The sequence below is a fragment of the Chrysochloris asiatica genome, unplaced genomic scaffold (assembly GCF_000296735.1).
Source record: "Chrysochloris asiatica unplaced genomic scaffold, ChrAsi1.0 scaffold00076, whole genome shotgun sequence".
NCBI lineage: Eukaryota > Metazoa > Chordata > Mammalia > Afrosoricida > Chrysochloridae > Chrysochloris > Chrysochloris asiatica.
Genome location: NW_006408594.1, coordinates 271,489 through 299,145, shown reverse-complemented (window position 1 = coordinate 299,145; position 27,657 = coordinate 271,489). Strand labels below are relative to the sequence as shown.

General features: G+C 40.7%; 1 protein-coding gene across 1 annotated transcript in view; it reads right to left on the bottom strand.

Annotated features, from left to right (window-relative positions):
- The window catches only part of MKL1 (megakaryoblastic leukemia (translocation) 1), a 219,272-nt gene that overhangs the window by 44,927 nt on the left and 146,688 nt on the right, over window positions 1-27,657 (bottom strand). The window contains exon 3 of the mRNA XM_006865258.1: window positions 9,042-9,107. Within this exon, the coding sequence (XP_006865320.1) occupies window positions 9,042-9,107 (66 nt within the window). The remainder of the gene's footprint in view (window positions 1-9,041; window positions 9,108-27,657) is intronic.

Here is a 27,657-nt window from a genome sequence, read left to right as displayed (position 1 = left end):
GGTTAGCAGAGGAAAGGTGAAGGTAGTGGGAAACACAAGGAGGAATGCAATAGTTGGGGTGAATAAAGGTAAATGTTGTTAGCTGTTGGTACATGGAAGGGATTGCAACCATGCAATGAAGCAAAGTATATGATTTGCTGAATGTAAAACTGATGATTTACTCTGTATACCTTCACCTTCACTCAATTCACAATAAAAAAAGTTTTAAAAATTTGAAAAGGAAGATAATGCAAATTTTTTCAGAAAACTTTTTGAAGCTCCTTGTGTTTTTGATATTCCTTAGTAAAGCTTAACAAGATTTTTTTTTTTTTTTTTTTTTTTAAAAAGCTCTTGCTTCTTTTGAAGCCCCATTATCAATATGCTCAAGCCATTTGCTTTAAACATGCTTCAAATAATTTTGCACTTCTGCAAATAACACCCACTTTGGACATATTGTCAGGAGGAACCAGTAGCAGGAGAAGGATATCATGTTTGGCAGGGTAGAGGGTCAGAGAAAAAAAAAAGGAAGACCCCGAGCGAGATGGATTAGCAAAGTGGCAGCATCAAGGGGCTCAAGCGTGGCAACGATAGTGAGGTTGGCCCAGGATTGGGCAGTGTTTCGTTCTGCTATGCATAAGGTCGCTATGAGTCAGCACCAACTTGGTGGCCCCTAACAACAAACAACAACAACAAGGCTGAAGAATTTAAAATCACCACATCCTTAGATATTTATTTGGTCTTATCTTGGGTACATGATTCTTAAGATTTATATCATCTGGGTAAAACTGTTGTTATTAAGTGCCGTTGAGTCAGTTCCAACTCATAGCGACTCTGTATAGGGTGTTTCCGAGGAGTGGCTGGGTGAGCTTGAACTGCCAACCTTGTGATTCAAATTGACCTTGCACACCAATGCATTAACCCACAGTGTCACACCAGGACTTCTGGGTAAAATTGTTGTTGCTAAGTGCCATCAAGTTGGTTCCGATCCTTAGCCACTTTGTATAGAGTTTTTGAGGAGCGGCTGGTAAGCCTGAAACACTGACCTTACACTTTAAACCAACTTTGCAGCCCAGAGCATTAATCCACAGCCCTTGACACCAGGACTCCTGGGTAAAATTAGTGAGTAGTAAAACCAAGTGACTTTATAATACTTTGCTCATTATCTTGAAAACTTGGACTACCTCAGATACTCCAGAACCAATAAATGAATGGAACTTAACGCCTACTATGCTTTTTAGATATTAAGCTAAACCTTGAAATTGTATCAAAAAGACTACTTGTGATGATCTGTCACAGAGTTCACTGCTGGGAGTCTTCTTGATCCAACAATGAACACATTCAGAACATGAACATGTAACTCACACCAGGCTACTATTTTTGGATTTGTTAGCAACTGGCCATGGAGGTAGAAACATGACAGCAGGAAGAGATATGAAGACTGGTGACATCTATCAGAGATGCAACATCAAAAGCCAGGAGGGCCGTGCCTGAGACAACAGAGAGGAGCCCTGATGAGGCCACACGCCTGACACACTTTCCTCTCAGCTTCACATCTAGGAATCAGGTCAGCTCCATCCTTGAGACACATTTTTACTATGGTGCGTAGTTTGCTTATTAGGTTCCGACTTATAGAAACCCAGTATAGAGTTTTCAAGGTATGACTGATGGGTTTGAAATGCCAACTGTGAAGTTCAAACCAACCTTATTGTCCAGTGTTTATCATACTCCATGGTGCTTAGAAAATGCCATTTAAACTACCTGCGATGCAGTAACAGTTAAGTTGTCGCATTCCTGTGGTGAGGAAACATCATCACATAGTAAGGTTTTCTGCTTCTTTAAGGATAAAAAAAAAAGGAAACTAGCGCTTTTACATAAGGATATTTGAGTATCTGAAAGGACCAAACGAGCTCTACTAACATGCTGTAAATGTCGGGAAGAAACACTGACCCAAGGCTACTGCCTGTACTCGAGGGCTTGGCACACTGCAAGGCTTTGGAGAGGGGTGGTCTTTTCTGAGCTAGGACCAGAAAGAACCACTAGTGACATTGCGGCTCATAGGAGTAGCATCACACAGAGCTTCTAGCAACTCCCAAGCAGGAAATGAGCAAGGCCAAAGAGACCAGGACCCAACTTCACCCAAGTCCCCCCAACACTAACTCACTAATCTATGAAATACCAGTTGGCACCTAATGTCCCTGACAACACTTCACTTAAAAGCAAAACAAATGACACTGACTTTACACTTACAGCTTTGTCATCTTAAATCTTTGAAAGTTAATAAAAAGGTCAGTTCACTTTCAAATCACTGGAATAACCACTGTGTCCCCACTGAGAAACATTTCTATCTCTTGACAAGTTTCCCAGAAAACAGCACCAGCATCTCTATTTCCAGTCAGGCACTTGTTAGCTTGTTGCAAGAGAGAGCAAGAGAGAGGTTAGGAAAAAACACATCCACTCCACAGAGAAGACAAGCTACCTACCAATCCCCCTAATACCTCGCCTGAAAGGGGACAATCTTATCAACTGGGTTAGTGGTTCTTCAACCCTAACAATCTATAACAATTGTTTTTAATCTACTGGGAGACAGGAAAGTGAAATTAAGAAGGATTTTATTTCTGAATAGTTCCTGTTCCCAAATACTGGTTTTGATAGAGCTTAATGACATATACTAAAAGTTGCTTTCAGATTCACAAGATGGTTGTTCTTGTTAGCTACTGTTGATACTTAATCTGTATAATGAGAATATAGTGTCTACATTTCAAAAGCATGAACAGTACTTCATTCATTGGATTCCTACACTAACCCTGTGAGGCAGACAAGGTCAATTATTACCCCTATTTTACAGAAGTGGAAGCTGAGTTCAGAAAAATGAACTGAGCTGCCCAAAGTCACCTAATTGCTAGGTGAAAGAGTAAAGTTTCCAACTCCACTGTCTAATCCAGTAAACCAGAAGCCATATGTGACTAAGTAAAAATTAATTAAGAATGTTAAACCATAACGAAGCTTAAAGAGATTAGCTTAACATCTCAAGGGTAAAGAAAAACCCAAAAACCTAAAACTTAGTTTTAAAAGAGCTTTACCAAAATGAATTTAAACTCCATGTACTTAGGAAAAGAATTTGAAACTCAGTTTGTATAAATGGTGACAAATACTGTAAGTAATATTCCCAAATTATAAATAATGAATACATTATTAAAAAGAATTTTATCTCCACAGGAAAATGGACAAAAGTAATTGATCCTGACACTATAAGACATTAAACTACTTTCTGTGGGAGTGAAGAAGAAAGTTCTTGGTGTAGAGACTGCTATCTATCATCAGATGAACGGGAAATTTCAGCTAACATTCTCACTACTGTTGATTCCAACTCACAGAAGTGACTGTGAGACGGAGAAGTGCCCCACGGAGTTCCTGAGGCTGCCACGCCTTACAGGTGCAGACTGTCTCATCCTCTTTCAATAGTGGGCTTCAATCATTGACCTTTCAGTTAGCAGCCTAATGCTTAACCCACCATGCCACCAGGGCTCTTTTAAACCCAAAAACCTTTAGTGTCCACTAAAATAATCACTTATATTGGCTATGGGTACTATAACTGGGCAACAATTTTCTGTCAAAACACCAACAGCTGAAAGGGACAAAAAAGGGAGGACCAAAGTACAGAACTGAGGGGTTGTGGGCCAAAACGCAGCAAAGCTTATTATAAAAACCCAGAGCTGCGGGAATCCAGTTTCACTGTGAGACACGCAGGGCTTACTTGTCCATTTTTTCCCTTAGCACATGTGAAACACCTTCCCCATGTCAGGGCATTTGAAAAGCCTTTTGAACTGGCATTAAATGGCTGCTCTTTCTGAGTTGCTCCCCTCACACCCTTTGCATTCTCTTAGCCTTTTAGAGATTTGTGTTCCCAGTGGCACTGGCTGGGTGTACAGAAAACACTATTTTACATGCAGAAAGGAAGCTCACTCAAGATGACAGGGCAAGGTCCTCAGAGAACCTGCAGGACAAAAGGGATTCTTTCATAATCCGTCTGTCAAGATGCCAGGGTCTTTCTGTAACTTGCACATGGAAAAAGAGTGGACTGAGGTTAAGTGTAGGATCAGAAACATGCTGCTCTATGCCTCCTCTCAAGGATTTTCAATAACATGACAAAATGCCAAGGAGGAAGAGACACACAGGGTTCTCTTCTCACATCTAGACAGATTACAGGAGTCTTCTTTCTCATTGTCTGTCAGGAAGACTTCCATGGTTTCCTTTAAAAGGTTATCTCGTAAAACTAAAGTTCTCCCATGTAAACTATCATATAATTCACAATAAAACATTAAAAAAAAAAGGTTATCTCACTGCAACTGATTCTGCTGACAGAACGTTCTTCTTGATTTTCACCTTAACCTTAGAACCTTGCACACCTTTAAATGTCAACGTGAAAGGCCGCAGGTGATACTCTGAGAACAATGTGTACTGCACAGGACCCATCTCCGCTACGGGAGTTATCCTGGACACAGAGGCATTCCTGGCCTTAATCTTGGGATTTAAAGGTCAGCGCCGTAACTGTGCCATCTCCCCTCTTCCAATTTCACTCCCTCAAGATATGTCAAACTTCAGACCTCATCAGAGAAAGCTAAGGGCTTGGAATGTGTAATCTTTTGCTATCTGGCATTCTGTATTTGGTAGAGTTTAAATGGTGTTACGTTTGAGACATAAATTTGCATGATAGAACAGTAGATACTGGGAAATGATCCTCTTTAACAGCACATCAGACACCAACTTCTATACTCAGTACAGATGCCACGGGCAGAGCATGTCAAGCAGCAAAGACAGGCACACAGGAACTGGCGGATGCTTTAGTTTCCTAGACTTCAAGGAAATACCGTATCTCCACTTTGGATGATAGGAAGAGACTTGAAGGCAAGTGAGCCACCGAGGCACCTCTCATCCTCCAGATCCGGTATCAGAACTAAAGTCAGTTCCTACTTGGAAACAGTGTGTAAGTGTTTTGGGAAATAAAGTGGGAGGTTTTTGTTTCTTCCCAGAGCTAGAAAAAAGGCTTAGGATGAGAAGAATTTGATAAAAAATATCAACACAGACATGATGAAAGAGCATATATTCTCCTTTCCCTCAGCTTGAAGGAAGTTAAGGGTTCTTTTCAGAAATTCCTCAGGCCAGTAAATGGCATTAAAGCTGGCACTCAAACCAGACGTTATTTCTTTTCAGGTCTCCAAAACGCCAACAACGATTTTCCGACCACTATGATTTCCCCAGCACTGTTCACATTTTCTTTGAAAGATACAGAGTGGCGGGAGAGGGTGGTGGAAGATAGCAGTGTGATAAGAGATGTGGGGAAAGAGATGATTTGAGATTATAGGATGAGGTAGGGGAGATAGATAGTGGTGAGGAGGCTGGGTTACTCACAGGTTGGGGGGCTGGCAAAGAGAAAATGAGTCTCATCTTTGGGGGGGTGCCTCAGGACCCTATATTCATGTAACACAAGTTATGTAAACAAGCAGAGAGTATCATACCTAAAACTATTCCCACGTTTCAACACTCTCTGTGTCAATCAAAGTGTTTTCTACCTGGTTCCTTCATTGGTGGTGGTGATGGTGATGACTGTGTGCCATCGAGTCAGTTCCAACTCAGCAACCACAGTGACCACAGTGACCCTATGTAGCATTTCCAAGATTGTAAATCTTTATGGGAGCAGAAAGCCTCATCTTTCTCCTGGGGAAACAGCTGTTGGATTTAAACTGCTGACCTTGTAGTTAGCAGCCCAACACATAACCCTTGGTTTTCCTTCACTAGAGAAGATTAAAAACAAGACTGTGTTCGAAGCAGAAGGTGGTTCTTGGTAGGTGGGAAGAGGTGGTGTTCCCACAGAAGCAGGCCACTTCCCTTTTTGTAGGAATGTCAATGCTTCTCACTTTACAGATACTGAGAACAACTTGAAAGTATACACATCTAGATCCTGAGAGCAGTTTTAAAATCCAGGCTCCTAGCAGGATGGGAGCTTCCATTCAAAGTCCACGTCTAGAATTCCAACAGGTAGGCAACAGATTGTATCTGTCCGTCTGTCTCTTTCTCTCTCACACACACATATCACACCTTACAACTGGCTGTCTTCATTCATTCATTCAGTGCCAGGCATTGGGGTCAGAAATATAAATAAGCTGCTTTCTCAAGGAGTCCATGATCCAGCTGGATAGATAAACATGAAAGTACAGAGCTGCAATAATGTAAGCAATATCTGTCTTAACAATAGGTAATACTACAAGAAATGCTAAGCAAGGAGAGTATAAATCAACAAATCCTATGTGACACTCATCCACAGAAGCTTCTGTTATTAGATCAAAGACAGGGAAAAGAAGGCAGAGCACTGCTGCCTGGGCAAGCCTTTTAGATGCTGACTGAGATCCTGAGAAATAACATCATGCTCTCAGAACCAGGACTGGAATTACTGTCAGCATCTACAGATCCACACTGAGTTGCCCTTTATCATGTGTGTAAGGAATTTTTGGCTAACCAAATAAATTGTAAGTGTCTTCAGGCCAATTACCATGCCCTATGTTTCTTTAACCTCTTATAGCATCTAGTGCTATCCTGGGTAAAGGCTAAATACATAATATCCTTGGTGAAAGAGGTAATTGGAGAGATGCTGGGCAACTCATTCCCCTACAAAGGTTTGTATATCAGCAAATCTGGAGTCTACTGTAAAGCAAAGCCTTTCCCTGCCTGATCACATTACTGAACCCCCAACACAAGCTGAGTGTTCTATCCGATACTGTAAAGGCAGGGAGGAAGGGCACGGTACCCCTACCCTGGATGGTCACAGCAGAAGACAGCGTAGGCTGGGCAAATGGTTTGACAGTGAATTGCAGTAAACCGAAGATGAGCCTGACACCTACGTTCCCTGGCTGAAGCTCAGGATACAGACAGCCCTCAGACGCCTTACATCTTGCTAGAAGGTTCTAAGATTTAGAAATGGACCTAACACTACCATGACATGAAGGAAATTCCATCTTCAATTGCTTAAAAGCTTTTAAAGGCTTTCCATTGCACCTAAGATAAAATAAACACACCTTCTCACCACGTGGTTGAAAGGCCCTCACTCTGGTCCATCTTACCTTGCCCTACTCTCCTCTTACCCCATATGCTCCAGCCACACTGTCTTTCTTGATGCTTTTCAAACATGCCAAGCTCTTTCCTTTCCACCTCCCTGGGACATCGACCTGTTTTCTGAGGGTCTGACTCCTCTAGATCTCAATTCAAATATTTCCTTTTCAGAGAGGTCTTTCTGAGCCATCTTATCCAAAGTGATCTCCCATCTCATTCTTATTTCTTATTAACAAACCAACTAGTCCATTTACTTCATTTACTATGCTCTAAATTTATCTTCTGGTAGCGCAGTGGTTACAAATCAGGCTGCTAACTTCAAGGTCGGCAGTTTGAAACTACCAGCCGTTCCATGGGAGAAAGATGAGGCTTTCTGCTCCCGTAAAGATTTATAGCCTTGGAAACCCTGTACAGGGTCGCTATGAGTTGGAACTGACTCAACAGCACTTAACAACAACACCAAAATTATCTTGGTATAGTGCTGTAGGATAAGCATTGGACTACTAACCACCCAGTTGGCAGTTCAAACCCACCAGTTTGGAAACCCTACACAGGATCACTATGAGTCAGCGCTGACATGGTAACATTTAACAACAAAAAAATTATCTTACTTGTTTTCTTGTTTATTATCAGGTTTTCCCTTTAGAATATAAACCTCCTGAAAGGAGGGCCCAAATTTACCTTGCTGTATAAACTGGCACATATTAGTACTCTTACACTTTGAATGAATGAGTAAATAAATGAGTTCTGGGCAGCAGGCCAGCAGGCAGAGCAAAGGTGAGAAGTACCAGAGCTCCCACTACAGCTGTGACATGGCTCTTTGACTTCATTCGGGTGTTTCCAGGTGACAAGGACATACAAACAGAGAAGGAAAAAGGGGAGAACCTATGCTCTCTGCCGATGACTTCAGTGCTGGTTCCAGTTTCTCCTTAGTTTGTAATGCTGTTGGTATTACTATAAGCAAAATTTTCTAGTTCCACCAGATCCTACAGTCTAGTTTCATTTCCCCAAGTGATGCAGTTCTGCACACCCTGAGGCTAGCCTGGGATAACCCCATCAAGGACCCTACCCTCACCTGTACCAGCCTCAGGACATTGGAGAGTCTCACTTACAACACAGCTGTGCTTGTCTCAAAGCATCAGGAAGGAAAGAGCTTTCTCTCCTCAAGAACTTGAACACTAGGCAAAGCTTAGGGAAGAAGTAGATTCTTCCGCACCATGACCCAGCTAAGATCTGCCCCCTCCTATAAAGGAGAAGTGTTAACAGGGTGTAGAAACTCTTTTAAAAGATGCAATTTGAAAGTTAAAGATGATTCAAATGGCACCCTGTTACGGACTCAATTATGTTCCCCACAAAAACATGGTGTTGTCAATCCTAACTTCTATGCTTGCAGTTGTAACCCCATTTGGGAATGGGTAGTCTTTGCTATACTAAATAAGCAGTATCCATGTAGGTGTGTTTTTAGAGATGGGGAAGAGCTGCCAGGTCACAGGAAGATTGTCAAGGGGCTTCCTCAGAGAGAGACAGTCTTCTCCTATGGCTGGAATTCGGACTTCTAGCTTACTACATGATGAGAAAATAAATGTCTGTCTGTTAAAGCCATCAGTTGTGGTATTTCTATTACAGCAACACTAGAGAACCAAGACACACCCTTTAGCCCTAATACTGTTTGTTTCTCGGAACTTCATCAAGTAAGGCCAGTATCTGAACTACAACAAGGGGGCTTCAAAAAGTTCATGGAAAAATTCTATCATGTTTCAATTTCATTTTTTCATGAACTTTTTTTGAAGTCCCCGCGTATTTAGTGATCAAGAGTGCCTGAGCTTGGAATAGCAGGAGAAAGAAAACAGTCACAAAGCACACACGCTGTGTGTTTTATGCGATATGTTTCCTGGCACACTGGACATCCACAACCTGTCCTCTAAGCAACTTGTGAGTTCACTGAGAGCGGCACTTACGCGGCATGATCCCTTGGCTCACCAGCTCCTCCCGGGTCCGGCGCTGCTGGAGCTTCAACTGCAGCACTGAGGGGCAGCAAAGAGAGAGGAGAGATGGGTCAGCCGGACACACCACCACCAAAGATACATTTTCAAATGCAAAGAATACCTCAAAAACAACACAGGAGTGTAGTGTGGAAGAAGGGTTCCCTAATAGCGGCTGTCAGTAATTGCAGAAGTAACCCCATACAGCAGGGTTTCCGTATTCTGCTGTGGGCGGCGAGAGGAAGTTGCGAAGGGTCTTGCAGGGCGATAACAATCCACAAAGTACCAAAGTCTTGCCTCTTGCTCAAAGCCTCCTACAACACTGTGTACTCCTCCCAAGACCAGAAACACACCCATGTTTATTAACTCCAAGAAAATACCATAATTCAGAGCACGATCCAGCATCTATCTAGAAGCCCCATACTTCCTTCCTGGTAGAGGCAAATGATTAGTCCTGTGTGAATATCATGAATGGTACAGCCACTCACACAGATACGGAAATGCTGCTTATTTGTAAAATCTTTTCTTTTGGTCTAAAAAGAATACCTGTTTTCACCAAGCAATGTATTTTTCTAGATCAGTAATGATTCTCCCATTAATACATAAAGCTCTTGTCTTCCTCTCACTCCTTCACCTAGAACTTTTTTTTTTCAGTTGAGGAGAAACAACCACACTACTCGATTCAAAGTACATCCGGGCGAGGGCAGGGTGAAGGGTGTTTCTCCCATTTCCACTCTGGTAGCACTGCTTCAAGGAAAAACTTAATAGGGATTTTTTTCTTTTTTTAAGTTAAAATCAATTATCTCTATTTCAAATGGGGGTTATAACTATACACCACACAGAATGGCAGTGCTAGGCACTCAGAAACCAAGTGAGAAATGAGCCAGGGAAGAAAGTGTAGGGTGCTGACTGCCCAAGGAAAGACACTTACACGATACGCCTTCAAGTGTTGGGGTCTTGTAAGTCATACCTGAGGAGTACCCTAGTGTCTTAACATTTGCTTTTTCCACCTATACACAGCAGCTTTTCAGAACGGCCTCTAAGAACAGCAGAAACACAGCAAGGCTGAAGCTTCGACTACAGTCTTGATTTGCAGCCTGCCTAGCTCTCTGCAGGTCCAAAATAGAACTTGTCTTTCTCCTAAAACCCTAACTTTCCAGCCTTTTTACTTCTCTCTGGTGGTTTCACTAGGTTCCCAAGTATTAACCAATGTTAACATTTCAAAACTACACCTTCACCTCTTCCACTCCTCAGGCTCCTGCCTTACTAATTTTATTTCACTTTGCTGTGTGTGTGTCTCATCTCATTCTTCCTAATCTAGGCTGGCTAGGTACTCGGGAAATGTTCTCTTCATCTGACTTTCCTACTGGCTTCCCACCATCCAGAAATATTCTACAACTCCTGCGAGCCTCTTACTGGCCATGAAAAGTACATTAAAAAGTCTCTCCTTTCCTTAGAGGGCAGGGAATATACCTTATTGCTATATGCCCTTAATGAAAGATGAGGCTTTTTGTTCCTGTCAAGCCTTGGAAACAATATATACAGGGTTGCTTTAAATTGGAACTGACTCAATGGCACACCATCACCACCAGAGAAGTAAGAAAGCTGGAAAGTGGGTTAGGATTTTAGGAGAAAGACAAATTCTACTTTGGACCTTCAGAGAGGCAGGCAGGAACCTTGTTACAGTTCTGCCGTTCTTGGGGGCCTTTCTGAAAATCTGCTGTGTGGGTGGAAAACGCAAATAATAGGGCAGTAGGAGACTCTTTGGTTGTGACCTACAAGGCCCCTACTTGAAGGCTTATGGAGTAAGTGCCACATGCCCTCCACAGCACTAACACAGCATTTGAAAACTGTTTTTTGTGAACTGGATCTCAAAGTGATGGCACGGACAGCCTGATAAATTAGATATCATTAGTTTATAAACTGTTGTTGTTAAGTGTCATTGAATTGGTTCTGACTCATAGCAACCCTGTATAGTGGTTCTAAGGAGCAGCTGGTAGGTTTGAACCGCTGACCTTGCAGTTAGCAGTCCAGTGCTTATCCTACAGCACAAATCGCTGCTGGTGCTATAGAGTGCCATCAAGTCAGTCTGATTCCTAGTGTCCCTGTACAACGTTTCCAGGGGGTAGCTGGTGGGTCTGAATGCATGATCTTGTGGTTAGTTGTCCAATGCTTACCCTACAGTACCTCAGGTAAGAACACCAACAGCCACACAAACAGCTAGCACTTACTGAGCATGTATCCTGTCAGACAATGTTCTAGTACTTTAATTTTGAACTCATTTAAATCTTCTGAAGACCTCTACAGAGAGTGGTTGTTCTACCTCACACTGACCCTGTAGGACAGGGTAAAATTGCCCCTGAGGTCTCCTAGGCTATAATCTTTACAAGAGTCCTGGTGTGGCACTGTGGGCTAATGCGTCAGACTGCAAAGTTGGTTTAAACTGCAAGACTGGTGGTTTAAGCTCACCAGCTGCTCCCTGGAAACCCTATACAGGGTTGCTATGGGTCAGAACTGACTTGACAGCACTTAACAACAACCACCTTTACGGCAGCAATCACCAGGTCTTTTCTCCTGCAAAGATATTTGTGGAATCGAATCAACACATTTCTAGGTTAGCAAACGAGTGCTTAGCCACTGTGTTACCAGGGCTCCTTTATGGAGACTATTTGCTATTGTTAAGTATCATCAAGCCGATCCCGACTCATACAGGGTTTCTGAGGAGCAGCTGGTGGGTTTGAACCACGAACCTAGTGGTTGGCAGTCCAGTGCTTGTCCTATAGCGCCACATCAGATGGCGCGGCACTGTGGGACAAAGCACTGGACTGCAAGGTCAGTTTGAACCACAAAGTCTGCAGTTCAAACTCACCAGCCTCTCCTCTGTAACAACAACAACAACAACAACAACAGATGAGGTGTTATTAATCTCACTTTACAGATAAGAAAACTGATGCGTAGAGGTGTTAAGTAATTTACCTTCAGTTATCTCACTAACTAGAGGTGGAACAAGGGTCTGATCAGAAGCATTTTTATTTCACAACCTGGGCTCCTTACTCCTCTGCTTCTCCAGAGGCTTCCTAAAGCATAATGAAGTAACAGGTGTAAGAAGTGACCACCTGGGTTCCTTCTCTAGTGAGACAGATGGGGAATCCTAAGTCAAAGGAGTTCAGGTGATCAACCTCAGTGAAATACGTTCTAGGAGCTTGATTTCAGAATAATAAGCACATTATCAGAAACAACAATTATCATAATGATAGAAAATTATACTAGTTAGGAGTTAATGAGTGTTACTATATATCATGACCTGTGTTAAATGACTGACATGCTTTTAAACTTATTTAACCCTCAAAAACAATTTTAAAAAATTAAAAGTCCTATGAGGACAGTACAGTTACGATCTCCATTTTACAGACGAGGAAACTGAGGCATGGAACAATCTGCCTTAGCTCACAAAGCTCCAGAAGGCTGGGGCTGAGCTTCATTCCCAGGTCTCTGGGTCTCCAAAGTATTAAGTGTTTCTAAGGCCCACTGTAAGATGAGCTGTTAGAAAACAATAAAAACAAACTCATCTGATTTCAGACAGTAAGGAAACCTTATACAATTCAATGAGCTTAAATGCTTCAAAGAAACAGTAATTAATGAAAGCCATGGCTATTATCTAAAAATAATTTTCAAACATTAATCAATAGCCCTCCTAAGCACAGCCATGTGCAGATAGGGCCTTAAGAAATATTCTGCAAGCTCCCTGATTGAAAAACATCTTGACTGATGAAAGCAGACCTTCATGTCTATGAAAACTATTACACTGTTCTTTAATACATTTTTGACTTGAGTTTTTATGGGGCGCACAGTAAAGCTCTGTTGTGCTCCTTTGTATGACCGTTGTTCAAAGAGGAAAGTATCCAGAAAACCTTTCCTATTTCTAAATCTAATTGAAATTAAAGTTTAGTTATCTGAAAACTCCATCTCATGCCTTCTATTAATAAATCCCGCTTACCTGAAATATGGCCAAGTTTCCCACTCAAATAATAGAATTTACCTAGTATCTATCAGTGTTGTTGTGGGAACAGCTACAGTGATTGTTGGTACGCATGGTTTTATGTGAGGAGGTTTCAGAAAGTTCACAGAAAAATAGAATGAAAAACAATTAAATTTTTCTCAGAACTTTTTGAAGTCTCCTTGCATGACCCTCTTCCCGTGAACTGTAATAATGTTTGTTAAAAAGACACAAAGCAATAAACTCAGATTTATAGTAACCAATTTCTACTTCATTTTATTTTGTAATTTATCTGCTTGACTGTGTGTATATATGTAGTAATCCATCGAAGTTTTTCAAATATGAAGAAATGGCTGTTTACAGACATTTCCCTTTCCTTAGTCTATCTTAATTCCTCTCAATTTTAAGTACTTTAAACAAAATACCATTTTGTTTCTAGACCTTAGGGATTACTCCTCTTAGGAGTCATTTAATAACTTACTTTCCATAAATAATTCAAGAGTCCTATGTTCTGTATTCACTGTGGCAAGTACCCAAATCAGGAGTATCACTCACAGACATAAAGGTATATGCATAGCCACCCTCGCCAGCAAAGATTTAAAACTGTGCAAATGATATTTTTACAGACAGTGCTAGATCAGGGAGAGTCTAGATAGAAATGTGATGTAATCTACTGTACTGTACTTTATCATTTAGATGCCTCCCTCCACAGCCCAAAACAAAAAAAAAAAAGAGAAAGATACCTATTTCTGTACATGTATGAGTCTTTATACCTTCGGTGCTATTGAAATCTAGAAGTGTAACATAGCATTTGTTTCTAAATGGATCTGTGGTGAATGGCCTATATATAGATAAACAGATGTCTTTAAAGCTGATGGATAGTGAATCAGCTGAAATGCCTACCAAAATAGGGGTGGAATAAAGAGAAAAGAAACTGAACCATGTAGTGTAAACCCTTATCTCTTGAGACTCCCTGTGGAAAGAATCAAGTTTTCCATTGGTCTCAACAAAAGTAATCATAGCTGATTGAATCACTGGTTGTTTGGGAAATCCAAGTCCTGTAAGTTCTGTCCTATAAGAACATAGAAAAATGTTGATAATGTCCAAGAACAAGGTACATCAAACAACTCGGCTGGTCAGGACTAGAAAGAAAAAGGAAAAATTAGTAAGGTATTCTCAAGCTCAGCTTTGTGGCTCCCATAGGCCCACAGCTCTGGTTTCACTGAAAACGGAGAAGTACAGTTTGTTGGGCTGTTCCTACCTTGTCCATTTACTGATTCAACCAAAGCGTTTAGAACAGGGAGAGAAAATGTAAGTAATAAGGGAGGCAGGCAAGAACAGGAAAGGGGTCGGTGTGGGAATGATAGTATAAAAGAAAAGCAAAAGCCTGCCTCTCATAGTCTGAATGGGTAAAAGAGGGGAAGTAATGTAAGATGCTTGACTGTCTTACAAATATTGGTTTCCCTTGCCAACTACTATTGTAAAATAGACACTTGAGGGGTATAGAAAGGAACATTGGGAAACATGATTATAGAAAGCTTGTAAGCCTAGCTTCAACTTATAACTCATCAGAATACCTAAAAGGGGTTCTAGAACTTGCCCAATGAAAAAGGACTCTTGCAGAGCCTTTGTAGTATATAGGACGGACCTCAGGTGGAATCCTGAGCCCCATCCAGAACCTTCTGAGGTGGGACATTCCCACTTGAAAGGACAAGCAGACGAGCCTGGAGCAGCTAGAGGAAGAGAAGATACTTCTTGAAAGAAAGTCCAGTAGGAAAAATCAAAAACAAAAACAGCAGTATGAATGGCTACTACAAGAACAAGAAAGTTGTTTGCTGGGGAGCCATTAAGGCAAGCAATCAAGTCCCTTCATGACAAACCCCTCTCCAAGACTGAAACTCAAGGGGAACACAAGAGCAGGCTTGTAAATTTGCTGGCAACCATGCTGGTCTACATGTGAGTGGAAATGGGGGAAAGGCAGCAGTGAAGATATAGGCTGAATCTGACCACATTCCATAGATTGCCCTTGACCTGGAGAGAGAGAAGAGGAAGAGAGAGAGAAGAGGAAGGGCTGGTTGGTCCAATGTATGGTGAGACGTGGGAAGTCCTGAGCCCATAGACAAGCACGTAGCCATGGAGGGCTAGAACTGAGAGTGAAGTATCTAGCTGATATGAAGTGAGAGGAGATGCACAAGAATGCCCAAACTTGCAGATAGTAGTACCTGTTTGATGTAGCTTCAATGGCTTCATGATCAGAACTCAACTAGAGAAAGATAAAAAATTTTTGATAAAGGAAACAAGTGTAAATTACTACAATTTGAGGAACTTGACCTATACTTATGGATGTAGTAGCTCAAAATACCAACTGAGAGAGAAGAACTCTTCACATCAAGATTCAATCCTATTCCCTCTATACACAGGGTTGGTAGGGACAGGCAATTTAGACACTGGCTACCTAAAATGGGATTGGGGGTGGTGGTGTCAATAAAAGCAGGAAGTGACTGGCTTACAAGTTTTTAAGAGAAAGTTTAGTTTCAGGGTGTATGTGCGTGCATTGGGGGGGGTGGGGGAGTGAGGAAGAATCCCCACTGAGTAGTTTTTATCTTGTCTAGATGGATCTGGTAACAGGAAATGGGGATAAGACTCTTAGGATTTAAAAGTGAGTAACTGTTACATTGTATAAGACCATTATTGTAAAAGTGTAAGAAAACATACCCATATTAAAAGGGAAAAAAAAAATCTTTGTTGGTTACAAGTGGGGGTTGGAGGGAGGGAATGGTAGAGTAAGGGGCAGACACATCATAGTTTGGGTGTTGGGGAGGGCAATATACAATAATGGGGAGGGGGTGGGAGAACAAGGTAGACGGGAACACTGAGACAGGTTTGCATGGACTAAATGGGATAGAGGTAAATAGTGATGCATGCTCAACCTTGGAACAACAAGGCTCTGGGATACAGGGGTGGAGACATAGTCTGAAGAGGGGAAATAATGTTAAGAGGCATGACTGTCTTATGAATATTGGTTTCCCTTGACTACTATTGTAAAATGGATACTTGAGAAGGACAGAAAGGAACATTGGGAAACATGATTATAGAAAGCTTGTAAGCCCGTCTTTAGCTTATAACTGATTGGAATACCTAAAAAGGATTCTAAAGCTTACCCAGTGAAAAAGGACTCTTGCAGAGCCTTTGTAGTGTATAGGACTTTAGGTGGAATCCTGAGCCCCATCCAGAACCTTCTGAGGTGGGACATTCCCACTAGAAAGGACAAGCCAACCAGCCTAGAACAGCTAGAGCAACAGAAGATACATCTTCAAAGAAAGATAAGCAGGAAAACTCAAAACAAAAATGGCAGTATGATTGGCTACTATAAAAACAAGCAAGTTATTCACCGGAAGCCATAGAGGCAAGCAGTCAAGTCCCTTCAGGACAAACCCTCCTCCAAGACTGAAACTCAAAGAGAACACATGAGCAGGCATCTAAGCTTGCTGGCGACCACACTGGCCTACTGGTAAATGGACGCGGGAGAAAGGCAGCAATGAAGAAATTAGCTGAGTTCAACCATGTTCCACAGACTCCCGTTGACGTGGAAATGAGAGAGAGAAGAGGAAGGGCTAGTTGGTCCGAAGTGTGGTGAAACCTGAGTATTCCAGAGCCCATGGACAAGGACACAGTCAAGGAAGGCTAGAGGTGAAAGTGAAACATCCAGCTGATATGAAGTGAGGGGAGATGCAAAAGAATGTGTAAACTTGCAGACAGTACCCATCTGACCTAGCCTCGATAATCAGAACTTGACTAGATGAAGATAAAAAACAATTTTTGATAAAGGAAACAAATGTAAATGGCTACAATTTGATAAACTTAACCTATACTTATGGATTTAGCAGCTCAAAATACCAACTGAGAGAGAAGAAGTCTTCACATCAAGCATCAATCAAATCCCCTCTGCATATAGTGTAGATGTTATGTGACGTCGAGTTAGTTCCAACTCATAGTGACACTGTATAAGGTTTCCAAGGCTGTAAATGTTTACAAGAGCAGAAAGCCTCATCCTTCTCCTGCGAAACAGCTGGTAGTTTCGAACTGCTGACCCTGGGTTAGCAGCCTGAGTTGTAACCACTATGCTACCAGAGCTCTATCTATAGCGCAGATGTTGATGTTGTTGATGTTGTTGTTGTTGTCGTTAAGTGCCATCGGCGGGCAACTTAGACACTGGCTACCTAAAATGGTGCTGGTGGTGGTTATGTGCTATAGAGTCAGTTCTGACTCATAGTGACCCTGTACAGGGTTTCCGAGGTTGTAAATCTTTACAGGAGCAGAAAGCTTCATCTTTCTCCTGTGGAACAGCTGGCAGTTTCGAACTGCTGACCTTGCAGTTCACAGCCTGATTCATAACTACTACGCTACCAGAGCTCCTTACCTAAAATGAGGGGATGATAAAGGCACAAAGTGACTGGCTTACAAGTTGTCAAGAGGGAGTACAGTTTACTTAAGAGTGTGCAGGGGAAGATAGAGTCCCCACTGAACAGTTTTCATCCTGTCTACACAGGTCTGGTTAAAAGAGATGGGGATAAGATTCTTATGATTCAATAGCGAATAATTGTTATCATGACTAATTGTCACTGTCACAACTGTAAAGGTTTTTGTACCAAAAACTGTCCAAAAAACTGTAAAGGTTTTGTACCAAAACAAAAAAGGGGGAGTAGTTAATCTTACAGTCCAGGAACAGAGGACCCAGGACCAACAAGGGAGAAGAGCATGAACAGAATGTGGGACCCTATCCAGAGAAGCAGCAACTACTAGAGATGGAGAGGCAAAGATGATGACATGGAGAGCTAGAGCAGCTGAGGACTCCAGACTCATGAAGAGAGAAAGGCTGTGTGCTGGCAGCCAGGAGACAGGCTTGCAGAATGTGCCATTTGGTTGTTTAAATGATTATATATTCCTGAGTGTTGTTGTCTACATTAAAAAACAACAATAAAATAGAGGGAATAGAAGCAAATATTGGTAAATGATGATTCATGGAGGGGATTGTAATCACTGCAATGGAATAAAATATGACAGAATTAGTATAAAGCCAATGTTCTCCCATGTAAACTATCACTCAATTCGGAGTAAAAACTTAAAACAAAAACAAAATAAAACCCTGCCTCTGCATTCCGCTTTTTGGCCCCACTCCTCTCAAGGAAGATTCTGGCTGCACAGACCTTTCATTAACATCCATAACAAAGGAAGACTGACAAATATTTTTAAATTTTTCTTTAGAAGTTAAAAATATGAAACTTTTAATAAAAACTAACTAAATGACAATGAATGTGGCCAAGGCTTTTCAGAAAATTTTAAGTTATACAAGACTTCAAAATAATCTTGGTAACAAATATGGGAAAACTATTCCTGGATTAGAGATTATGTACTACTCAAAAAAGTAAAGTAATTCATGAAGTAACCCAGTTAATTGGTCCAATAACTATTTCCTAGTTAGTTGCATAGTAGCTGGGGTTTAAGCTCCCAAGTGACCATTGAAGACAAATCAACTGGTCTCTGTTTACCTGGAGTAACAGAGGAAAAGAGAGTTAGGAATAGGAAGAGGATATGGAATGTGTGGCTAATTGCCTCCAGGAACAAACGCCACCTTTGCCATGAGACCAAAAGACCAAAAGAACTGGATGGTGCCCAGCCACCATGACTAAACATTTTTTTTTTTTTTTTAAGATTCTAAAGAAGATTCTAAAGAAGAATTCTGATCAAAAGGGAGCAAATTAAGAACAGACTTTCACATTCTCATGGACTCCCAACTAGAACTAGTAGATATCTATAGAACATTCTACCCAACGAACATTTTCAGGAAAAAAATCATATGCCAAGCCACAAAACAGGTCTCACTGAACATAAAAGGATTAAAATCATACAAGGTTTGTCTTCTGACTGTAATGAGATAAAATTACAAGTCAACAATAGAAGGAAATTTGGGAAATGCACAAATGTGTAGAAAATAAACAACATACTCCTAATTATCCAATAGGTCAAAGAAGAAATAAGTTTTTTTTTAAATGCAAAGTATTTTGAACTCTTTAAAATAAAATTAAGAAGTATTCTGAATAATACAAAGGGGTTTAAAAAAATGGAATGTTTTCACAAACTTTTCAAAGTCCTCTGTATATAAAAATTAATGAGATGCAGCTAAAGCAGTGCTTAGAGGGAAACTCACAGATACAAGTGCCTATATAAGAAAAGAAAACCATCTATTTAATACTCTTAAGTACACACCTTACAAAACTAAGGGAAAAAAAAAGAGTAAACTAAACCTAAAGCAAGTAGAGAAAAAGAAATAATAATGATTAAAAGTGCAGAGCAATGATAAATAAAACAGAAGAAAAAAGAAAATTTAATGGAACCAAAGTTTATTCTTTGAAAAGACCAACAAAATGGACAAATATTAGCTAGGCTGAACAAGACAAAATGAGAAAACACAGATTGAAAAACTCAGAATTCAAGATGGCATCTTACCACTAACCCTATAGAATCCAAAGAGTTCTTTGGGAATACTATACAGAATGAGGTGGCTCTGTAGGATAAATACTGGTTTGCAAACCACAACATAGGTGACTCAAAACCACCAACTGTTCACTGGAAGAAAGATGAGGCTTTCTGCTCCCACAAAGATTTATAGCCTTAGAAATCCTATCAGGGTGGCTATGAGTCGGAACTGACTTGATGGCACATAACAATAACAACATGGGAATACAATAAACAACAGTATTACATCAGATTAGATAATTTAATTCATTTGTAAGAAGACTAAAATTTCCTGAACAGAGTCAAGAGAAAGAAAATCTGACTAGATCTATAACAAGTAGAGAAAGAACTGCTGTTGAGTTCATACTAGCTCTTGTGAACAACAGAATGAAACACTGCCATATCTGCGTTAACCTCACAATCATTGCTACTCTTGAGCCCCTTGCTGCTGCCACTGTGCCAGTCAGTCTTGCTGGGAATCTTCCTCCTGTTCGCTGACCCTACACTTTACCAAGCATGATGTCCTTATCCAGGGAATGGTTCTTCCTGATAATATGTCTGAAGTATGAGAGATGACATCTGGCCATCCTGGCTTCTAAGAAGCACTCTGGCTGTATTTCTTCCAACACAGAATTGTTTGTTCTTTTGGCAGTTCTTGGTACTTTTAACATCCTCCTTCAGCACTCAAAGTCATCAATTCTTCTGCAGTCTTCTTTATTCTTTGCCCAACTTTCACATGCATATTAATGAGGCTATTTAAAATATCAACACTTGCGTCAGGCACACCTTAGTCCTCTGATTGACACCTTCGCTATTAAATACTTTATAGAGGTTTTGTGCAGCAGATTTGCCCAATGCAATATGTTCGTTGTTTGATTTCTTGACTGCTACTTCCTTGAGTGTTGACAGTTGATCAGAGCAAAATAAAGTCTTTGACAACTAAAATCTTTTTTTCCATGTTATTTATTGGTTCAGTGATGAGGATTTTTGTTTTCTTTATATTGAGGCGCAACCTATACCAAAGGTTGTGGTCTTTAGGCTCCACAGTATTCCAAGTCCTCTTTGCTTTCAGCAAGTTATCATATGCATATCCAGATTGTTAATGAATCTTCCTCCAACTCTGATGCCACATTCTTCTTCATTTAATTCAGCTTCTCCAATTATTTGCTCAGCATACAGACTGAATAAGTATGATGAAAGAATAAAATCCTGGTGCACACCTTTCCTAATTTTATACCATTCATCATTCCCTTGCTCTGTATGAACAACTGCTTCTTGGTCTACGTACAGGTTTCTCATAAACACAATTTAGCATTCTGGAAAACTCATTCTCCACAATGTAATCTATAGTTTGTCATGATCCACACAATCAAAAACCTTTGCATAGTCAATAAAGAACAGGTAAACATCTTTCTGGTATTCTCTGTTTTCAGCCAAGCTTCTTCTGACGTCAACAATGATATACCACGTCCCAGTCTGAATCCGACTTGAACCTCTGGCAACTTCCTGTCAATGTACTGTTGCAGCCATTTTGAATTATCTTTAGCAAAATTCTACTTGCATGCAGTATGAATGATATTGTCTGATGATTTCGCATTCTGTAGGGTCACCTCTCTTTGGAATGGGCACAGATATGGATCCCTTCTAGTCAGTTGGCCAGGTAGCTGTCTTCCAAATTTCCTGGCATAATGTGATGATTCACTCAGTTTGTTACAAGATTTCTATTTGTATTCCATCAATTCGTGGAGCCTTGTTCTTTGCCAATGTCTTCTGTGCACCTTGGATTTCTTCCTTCAGTATCCTTGGTTCTTGATCATATGCTAGCTCTTGAAATGGTTAAACAGAGACCATTTCTTTTTGGTACAGTAACTGTGTACCTTCCATCATCTTTTGCTGTTTTCTGCATCATTCAGTATTTTGCCCATAGAATGCTTCAAGACTGCAAGTTGAGGTTTCAATTTTTTCTTCAGTTCCCTCAGCTTGAGAAATGCTGGGCATATTTTTCCATTTTGGTTTTCTACCTTCAGGTCTTTGCACATTTCATTATGATACTTGACTGTCTTTTCAAGCTGCCCTTTGAAATTTTCTATTCAACTCTTTCACCTCCTCATTTCTTCCATTTGATTTGCTTTAGCATCTCTATGCTGAATTAGTGAGTTTTCATTTTGCTCGTATTAATAACTAGCAACACTTATGAAAACAGCTGTCAAGAAATCAAGTGATGTATTGCATTAGGCAAATCTGCTGCACAAGCTCTCTTTAAAGTTTTCAAGAGCAAAGATGTCAGTTTGAGGACTAAAGTGCGCATGATTCAAGCCATGGTATTTTCAATAACCTCATATGAATGTGAAAGTTGGACAGTGACCAAGACCATAGAAGAACTGATGCATCTGAGTTACGGTGTTGGAGGAGAACATTAAAAATATCATGTACTAAGGAATAGCCAAAAATATCACCATAGAAAGCTTGTAAGTCTGTCTTCTGCCTATAACTGATTGGAATACCTAAAATGGGGCGTGCCCAGTGAAGGAGGCTTCCTATGGAGCCTCTGCATTACATAATACCATAGGTGGAATCCTGAACTCCATCCAGAATCTTCTGAGGTGGGAAATTTCCACTTGAAAGGACAAGTAGACCAGCCTGGAGCAGCTAAGAGAACAGAAGATACTTCCTGAAAGAAAGATTGACAGGAAAAACACAAAACAGTATAGGTGGTCTGACTGATTATTATAAGAACAAGCAAGTTGCTAGCCCAGAAGACATCAAGGCAAGTGGTCGGGTCCTCTCAGAGCACACCCCCTTCCAAGACTAAGACTCAATGGGAATACACGCTCTGACTGGTGAACCACGTTGATCACCGAGATAAGGGGTAGGTGAGGGAAAAACAGCAATGAAGCTGCAAGCTAAGCTCTACAATGTTCAATAGACTCCTGTGAACCCGGGTGGAGACCTGGTTAGCCAGCAGTGTGGCAAGACCTGGGGACTCACTGGTCCAGAGTCAGTGACACAGCCACAGAGGACTAGAGTGGAGAGTGAAGCATCCAGCTAATAAGAAGAGAGGACATATGCACAAGAACACCCACACTTGCAGATAATACCCACCTGACCTGGCTTCAATGACTGAATGATCAGAGGTCAACTAGAAGAGAGAAGAGGAAAAGAAAGAGTAATCTGATACACTTTTATGAACTTGACCTACACCCATGGATGTAGTATTTCAAAAGAGGGAACAATCTTTACAGCAAGGATCATTCCCACCCCCTCCATACAGAGAGTAGACAGGGATGGGCAACTTGGACACTGGCTACCCAAAATGAGGGGATTACAAAGGCAAAAAGTGACTGGCTTATAAGCTTTCAAGAGGGAGCCTAGATCCAGAGGGTATGGAGGAAGGTAGAATCTTCACTGAGTAGTATCCAATCTGTCTGGGTGGGGTTAATGAAAGGAGATGGGGATAGGTCCCCTGTGGTACAATGGTGAATAATTGTTATCAGGACTCACTGCAAGTGTTGGAAATGTAAAGGTGGACGTTTTGTAGCAAAAAGAGGGAAGTGATTGACTTTGCAGTCCAGGAGCGGAGGTCCCTGTACCCATCAAGGGAGAAGAGCGGAGTGCAAGACCCTACCCAGAGAAGCAGTGATGCCAGAGATGGAGACAGAGACGACAACATGGAGACATGGAGCAGCCGGGGACTCTAGACCCAGAGAGGGAGTGGGGCTGTGTGCTGAAGACCAGGGGGCAAGTTTGCTTACCCTTTGGTTGGTTGATGATGCATGGAGGGGATTGTTAATCATGGCAATGAAATAATATACGATAAGATGAATGTAAAGCTAATGTTCTCCCATGTAAACGATCACACAATTCACAATAAAACATTTTTTTTTTAAATCATGTACTGCCAAAAAAACAAAAAAATCTGTGTTGGAAGTATAGCCAGAAAGCTCTCATACTTTGGACATATTATCAGGAGGGACCAGTCCCTGATATCATGTCTGATAAAGCAGAGCTCAGAGAGAAAGAGAGAGACCCCCAATGAGATGGAGTGGCACAATGGCTCAAATGTAGCAACAACTGTGAGGTTGGCACAGATCAGGCAATGACATTTGCTGCTGTGCGTAGGGTTGTTATGAGTTGGAACCGACTCGATGGCACCTAACAATAACAACAAATCTTCCTACAAAGAAAAGCCCTAGCCTAGATGACTTCACAGGATAATTTTATCAAACATTTAGAAGAATTAATGTCAGTCCATTACAAACTCTATCAGAAAACAGAGGTGGGAACACTTCCCAACTCATTCTATGATTATAGTATTACCCTGATACCATACACCAGGCATACACATCACAAGGAATTATAGATCACGGTCCCTCATGAACACAAAAATAAATTAACATCCATTGGCTCTCGAGTTGAATGTGACTCATGTAGACCTTACAGAAAAAAGAATTGTTCTATCGAGTTGCTATGGCTGCAACGTTTACAGAATCAGATAGCCAGCCATCTCTTTCTCCCTCAGAGCTGATGGTAGGTTTGAATCTTTGTTAGCAGTCATGTGCTTAACCACTTTGTCACCAGGGCTTTAATAAATATAGACACCAAAATCCTCAACAAAATATTAGCAAACAGAAGCTGGTACTGGAACCAATTTTTCTGTATCCTTTTTCTTGCATGTTTCCCCCATCTTAACCTTTGCTTCACAATAAAATCATTTGGGGAACTTTTTAAAATTGGTTTGGAAGGAAGTATTTTTTTTGGTAAAGCTTGAGAGATATACTGCTGGTTAACAACCATCGCCCTATTTGAAGCCTAACTTAAACTCACCTTATACTGGGAAGTTAAACACACTCTGTCCCTGCTCATGGTGTCAATTACAGATCATGTCAACTAAATAGAGCTACACATACTTCACTCGTGAATGAACAAGTAGCTTGTCCTTTGGCACTCCCAACTAACGGCTTTAAGACACATCACCTTTATTTCCTTTAAGTTAACAATTAAGTTTTTAGTTTTAAAAATTTATAACAACAAAAACAAAAAGCTAAAGTGAATAGAGAGAAATACAGTTAACTGATGGTAAATTGTTGTTGTTGTTGTTGTCTGGTGCCACTGAGTCGGAACCGACTCATAGCAAGCCCATGCACTACCGCTGCCACACTTAAGTCCATCAATGATGTCACCTGGCCAATCCATCTCGTTAGGGATCTTCCTCTTTTTCTCTGACCCTCCACCTTACCCAGCATGACATCCTTCTCTAGCAACTGTTCTCTCCAGAACAATATGTCCAAAGTATGAGAGACGAAGCTTAGCCATCTTGGCCTCCAAGGAGCATTCTGGCTGCACTTCTTCCAAAACAGACCTATTGGTTATTTTGGCAGTCCACGGCACTTTCAGTATTCTCCTCCAACACCACAACTCAAAGGCATCAATTCTTCTACGATCTTCCTTATTCACTGTCCAGCTTTCACATCCATATGAGTTTATTGAAAATACCATGGCTTGGGTCAGGCACACCTTAGTCCTCAAGCTGACATCTCTGCTCTTCAACACTTTAAAAAGTTCCTGTCCAGCAGATTTGCCCAATGCAATACATCGTCTGATCTCTTGACTGCTGCTTCCACGAGTGTTGATAGTTGATCCAAGAAGAATGAAGTCCTTGACATGGTACATGGAGGGGATTATAATCATTGTAATGAAATAAGGTGTATGATTTGTTGAATGTAAAATTGATGATCTGCCCTGTAAACTTTCACTCAACCCACAATAAAAACCTTTAAAAATTTTACAAGAGGATCTTCATTTTCTAATTTCATTTTCACTTCTTCCACAAAAATTATCTCCTGTATACCACTGAAGAGTTGTCAGAAGGGAGAAAAAAAAAAGCTGTAAAAAACAAATGAATAGAGAAATAAAATCTGCTATCTCCAACTCTGAATTTTTCTCTCAAAATCCTAACGTATGTGATATAATCATCTTTGAAGGTCTCTTTTTATATACAGCTAAGTGTATTTATATGGATTAGTTTTTTTTTTTTTTAACTCTACTGTTCCTCCTAAGGAGCTCTGGTAGTGTAGTGGTTATGAATTGGGCTGCTAACCTCACGGTCAGCAGTTTGAAACGACCAGCTACTCCATGGAAGAAAGATGAGGCTTTCTGCTCCCATAAAGATTTACAGCCTTGGAAACCCTGTACAAGGTTGTTATGAGTCAGAACCAACTTCATGGAACATAACAACAACTGTTCCTCCTAGAAATTTACAAAGCTTGATCTAATAACTGGTACACTTTTAATTAATCTTCAGGTACCAATCCCAGAATAAACAAGCAAATATATAACTCAGTTCAACAATATACATTACATTACTATTTCTAGTTTCAAACAGAAGAATATGTTTTTTCTGGGAAGGCCAGAGTAGGAGCACACTGTATTTTAGTTTTACATGAAGCTTTGTTGTTGTTGGTAAGTGCCATTGAGTTGGTTCTGACCCACAGCAACCCTATATAGGGTTTCCAAAGAGCGGCTGGTGGACTTGAACCACCAACCTTGTGGTTCAAACCGACCTTGCAGTTCAGGCATTAACACACAGCACCACACCAGGACTCCTACATGAAACTTGGCCTGCTAATAATAAGAATATTTAACCTTTGGAGCAGTCAGTGTACTGACACATATTCTACTGGTGCATTTTACACTTCAGTTTCTCCTACATGCCTAAAAAACAATTTAGTAACATCTGAATTGTAAAACCATATTGCCTAGTATTTAGGATCAAAAGCTATTCTTAGAATGTATGATTGAAAGGTGTTTCCAGAAAAGGGTATTCTTGATGTTCTCTGCCTACATTATTTTTCAGCTTCACTACCAATATTGGGAGTAGGAATCAGGGGAGAAAAAGAGTTCTCCTCCATTTATTCTACTTACTCATTCATCTAACAAATATTTACGAACAACTATTATGTGGCAGGCCCTGTGCTAGGTGCTAGATAGTCCTGAGGTCTCAACACACATAGTCTTTAGTCCACTGGGGGAAGCAGACATTAAATGAGGAACCACAAATAAATACAACGTGATAATATTTTATAAGTAAAGAATAAAGGATATAACAGAGGATAGATCCTAGAATCCGTAATTTTTCATTATTTTTAAAATCACAGATTACTTTTCTAGTTTTCCTCAATTGTGTAGACACGAAAACAGCTTGAAAAACAGAGACCTGGATAAGTTACAAGCACATGGTTTCATTTAAACATGACCTGTATTTGCCTAATTGTTGAAGGGTTCAAGTATGTACAGCTGGTCAGCACATTTACCCTTCTCATATCCATGTCTTACTCAGTTCTTCCTTAGTGTCTTGTCTAATTGTCTTTTTCCTTAGGCATTCATTCAAGAAATATGGGGGTTTACTATGTGCCAGAAGGAACTCTGGTAGCATAGTGGTTATGAATCAGGCTGCTAACCTCAAGGTCAGCAGTTTGAAACTACCAGCTGTTCCACAGGAGAAAGATGAGGATTTCTTCTCTGGTAAAGATTTACAGCCATGGAAACCCTATGCAAGGACACTAAGAGTAGGAACCGATTCCACGGCACATAACTACCACCACCACCACCACATGCCACAGACTTTTCAGGTGCTAGGAATACAGTTAATGACTAGACTTTGATTTAATCAATATTTATGGGATGCAGTTAAAGCAGTGCTTGGAGAGAAATTAATGGAGTTTACATGAGTATACTAGAAAGGCATTTTGGAGAGAAACAAAAATTAGTAAGATCTATACTCATCTGTCAGTTTGTCGTACTGTGGTGGCTTGTGAGTTGCTGTGATTCTGAAAGCTATGCCACCAATATTTTAAATATCAGCATGGTCACCCACGATGGACAGATTTCAGATGAGCTTCCATACGAAGACAGACTAGGAAGAAGGAGTGACAAACTGCTTCCAAATATTTAGTCACTCACTGAAAACCTTATGAACAGCAGAGAAATACTGTCAGATATAGTGCCAGAAAATGATCCCTAGGTTGGAAGGCACTCAAAATGCGACTGGGTAAGAGCTGCCTCCTCAAAGTAGAATTGACC